General features: G+C 49.2%; 1 protein-coding gene and 1 pseudogene across 1 annotated transcript in view; one reads left to right on the forward strand and one right to left on the reverse strand.

Annotated features, from left to right (window-relative positions):
- Positions 1–229: 229 nt before the first annotated feature.
- LOC119314704 lies at positions 230–1,464 on the forward strand (annotated as a pseudogene).
- Positions 1,465–1,741: 277 nt separating this feature from the next.
- The window catches only part of LOC119318565 (protein KINESIN LIGHT CHAIN-RELATED 1-like), a 4,615-nt gene continuing 2,252 nt past the window's right edge, over positions 1,742–4,104 (reverse strand). The window contains exon 2 of the mRNA XM_037593144.1: positions 1,742–2,342. Coding sequence (XP_037449041.1) covers positions 2,126–2,342 — 217 coding nt within the window. The 3' untranslated portion in view covers positions 1,742–2,125. The remainder of the gene's footprint in view (positions 2,343–4,104) is intronic.

Consider the following 4,104-nt stretch of genomic DNA (forward strand, 5'->3'; position numbering starts at 1 on the left):
AGCAGCAATTCAGTGTAAAACGTGGCAGCAGACATGACCAAAAGCAACCAAACCCAGGACGAAAACGAAATGAGCTTCTAGATGCACCAAAGTTCGGTCCAACGGCTGGATGGAAGCGATGGGACTTGCTGAAAATTCTTCTTGTCCCTTGCTCCACCTCACTGCATTTTGTTTCTCTCCGTCCCGTCCTTGTCCTCTTTCTTCCCTCCTACCACCTGGCCACATCGCCGCCATTACTTCCAAGTTCGAGCTACGCCACCACACCACTACATATGTCGCATCCACATCGCCAGCACCGAATCAACCTTCCATCATCCATTCATCGGGATCACTTCTTTCTGAGTTGAAGCATCCATGGATGTAGAAGGAGCAACAGGCAGGGGTCCCCTCTTCCCGGTGCCGCAGCGGCAGGCCCCGGCGACGGCGCTGCTGTTCCCGCCGCCACAGACACCATTCACACCTTACTACTACTCGTCGTCTTCATCGTCTTCTCCGGCGACGCCGTCCCGCCTGACGCACCACGTGACGCTGAGCCTCACCAGCCTGCCCATCCTGGTGCTCACCGTGCTCGGCATCCTCACCACCTCCGCGCTGCTCCTCACCTACTACGTCTTCGTCATCCGCTGCTGCCTCACGTGGCACGCCACCACCTCCGACCACGACTCCGGCGCGCCCAGAAGCCTCGTCATCTCCCTCACCCGCCGCCGCCATCGCCGCAACAACACCGCCTCCGACCACGAGCTCCCCGTGGTGCACGGGCCCGCGCCCGACGAGCCATGCGCCGGGCTGGGAGAGCCGGCCATCCGGGCGCTGCCGGCGCTCAGGTACAGCAAGGCCGCCAAGGACGACGCCACCGGCGGCGACGCGAGCGAGTGCGCCGTGTGCCTCGGCGAGTTCCAGGAGGGGGAAAGGGTGAGGCTCCTGCCGGGCTGCCTCCATGCCTTCCACGCGGAGTGCATCGACACCTGGCTGCACGGCTGCGCCAACTGCCCCCTCTGCCGGGCAGCCATCACCGGCACCACCGGCAAACAAGCTCCGTTGGTAATGGACCGGCCGCCGAGAAGCGAGGAGGTGGTCATCCAGGTGCAGGCTGCCGGCACCGGAGAAGAAGAAGACACAGTGACACGGCAGCAAGAAGACGGCGCGGCGGCCTCGAAGAGCAGCGCTCACTTCCATGGAGAATGCAGCGGCGGCAGCAGCAATGAAGCACATTGTAGCAGGTAGTGATTTTAGTTGGTTGCATCATCACTTGGCTTAGGCAAATCAAATTGCGTCACATTGCTTGGGGTGTGTGTTCATCTTTTTTGCCGCTTGCAAGATTCATGAAAGATAGTGGATCAAAGAGGAAGAGCTTTTATATTGTCTCTAATGGAGGGTAATTAGTTGTCATGACAATTCTAAGGTGTCACAGGTTCAGTTCTCCCTGGATATTTCTTCAGAGCATGAGAACTTCAGAACAACATGGGCAGCTGCTCCTACTGTAACTGTACAACCACTTGCCTGATTTACAGTATTACTTGGATGAGAACAAACAGGAATACTAAATATTCTTCAAATTCTTACAAAAAAAGATTGGCAAGCAGTGAAGAAGCAGAACACAAAAGGCAAATAAGCTGGGGGTGGTGGAACAACTGTGACCAAGAAACTGAAACTTCTCCAAGAACATGAAGTTTAAAGGAAAAAAGCAGGAGTTGTGGCCCTTTGAGCTCACTGTGATATCCTGATCTTAGCACAGGCAGCAAAGTCTCACCAAAACCTTATTAAAACACCAACAAATGTCGAGATCTCGCCCGCCGTTACATGTTACATCGTCAGGGGCCCAGGGGCTTCTCCCTTGTCACAGCAAAATGGCTGTTCACCAAACGTTGATTTCTGGGACTCGGATATTTTCATACTCATACTCTATAGCATGGAAAAACTCCTCACCCAATAGTTCAACCAAGTTCCTATTCTTCATCATGGCTAAATAAAGTCTGGATTACTTTAGATAGACTGTCGAATCTTCTGGATGGTACAGAAGGCTACCTCCTGCACTAAATTTACAGCCAAAATTTCTTCTACTGCAGAACAGCAAACTGGCATCAAAATAGAGGAAAGAAAAGGGTACACGACGCGAAGTTCCTAATTACTGTTGTGCGATTTTCGCCGGATCAGAATCGACTTCCTGTTCCTGAGGTTCAGGCAACGCAATTGCTTCAACACCAGGTGACATGAATGCTAGGGCCTTTATCTTGATCTGCTCGTAGAGACGAATGGCTTCCCTGAGCTCGTCCGCACCACTGGGACCATGGTTTCGCCATGAATCAATCACTCGCTTTTGGAACTCCATAGCCAGGGCATAGCTGCATTTAAAAAGAAGAGGATAGTACTGATCAACTCAAAGTCAAAAGGCATAACAAATTACTGCCATTAGTCATTACAGGGAAGCATCGTTGCTCAATTAGTCCCAAGACTCCAGCTAAAGAGGAAACAACACCCCGCATACAACTGTGTGGTTATAATACCAGCTCGCCACTATGGTGCATGCGCACCTTGTTCATGCAATTTTTGGAGTTGTGTTCAGACTTGAAGGTGAACCTTGGTAAATGTGTGGCTTACCCAATTAGCTGGCATGGTTTGGATTTGGAGGTCAGATGGGCTCTCTGTCATGCAAGTACCCTGGGCTTCCCCTTGGTTACAGAAATCCTAGGAAGATTGATTGCCACCCTTTATTGGACGAATTCTGTGGAAGGTTAAAGCTCTGGAAAGGAAAGCTCATGTCTAGGGAGGAACCTTTGGAGCTCATCAATTCAGTGCTTTCTGCCCTCACCACTTATTAATTTTCACTGCTTTTCCTCCCTCTAAATGGATCATCAAGAAGAATGACAAGATCAGGAGAAGTTTCCTTTGGTGTGCGGATGAGAATGCTAATGGAGTAAAATGTTTGGTTAACTGGAAAAAAAGTGTGTTCTCCTAAATCTTGTGGTGGTGTGGGTGTCAAAAACCTAGAATTCTTTAGCCGGGCATTGCGTCTGACATGGTTGGGACAAGGAGGATCGACCTTGGAAGGGTAAGCTGTTCCCTGCAATGAGACTGATCAGCAGCTCTTTGCTGTGTGCACCAACATTGAGATTAAAAATGGTGTGCAGGCTTCATTCTGGTGGCTACAAGTTGGTGCACTCGAAGAAAAACAATTTTTTTTTAGCAAACTGCTCTCAAAGATTTTGGCCTGATCTTTATATGCTGGCAGCTCGGAAGAACTTTTCTGTTAGAGAGGGGATTATGGAGGAGAAGTGGATGAGAGGCCTTCATAGAATTAATTCCGAAACTCAAATGGATTGTTTTATTCAGATTTGGGCTATGCTGCAGAAGAAACAAAAAATAGAACAACAGGGGAGGAGCCCCGCGGCATTATTATTAAGAAGGAATGTGTGAGACACCAAGTTTTAAATACCCGAAATAAATTCTGCCCACAGGGTTCGAACTTGGGTCTACCAAGGCACACAACCGTGCTCTTGCCACTGGGCTAGGTGCCCATGAACTATGCTGCAGAACATTCAGTTAGTTCACAGCCCAGATACCATTCAGTTAGTTAACAGCCCAGATACTATCTCTTGCAAGCTGAAGTCTACCGCGCAATACTCCGCTGGGTCAGCATATAGCGTTCATTTCATTGGCAATATCAAGAATAACAATCTGAAGAAGTTGTGTGACTGTGAGGGCTGGAAAGGTGATTGAATCGGCAGCTCAATTCATGCTTCATTGCCCTTTTGTGAAGGAAGTTTGTTTATGTTTGCTTCATCACTGTTGAGAGTATCGGGGATCGCCTTGAATACAAACACTGTCAATAGTTGGTGGTGAAAATCTTCCAGACCTATAAAGAATCCTGGCGAAGACATCACGTTTTGGCGGTGGTTTATGTGGGTTGGCACCTTTGGAAGAAGTGCAATCGTATAATTTTTCAAAATGAGTCGTCCTCGGTTGTAGCATTGGTCCGTCCTGATCTCAAGGCCCTTGGGCAGGCGTTTTGAGAATAATGGCCTTAGTTTAGTTGTTCCCCTTTCTTCTTCTTTGTCAGGTTGATCTCAGTTAGTACAGTATTCCCTCTGCTTAAATGAATTTGGC

This window comes from Triticum dicoccoides, chromosome 6A (genome assembly GCF_002162155.2).
Source record: "Triticum dicoccoides isolate Atlit2015 ecotype Zavitan chromosome 6A, WEW_v2.0, whole genome shotgun sequence".
In the NCBI taxonomy this organism is placed as follows: Eukaryota; Viridiplantae; Streptophyta; class Magnoliopsida; order Poales; family Poaceae; genus Triticum; species Triticum dicoccoides.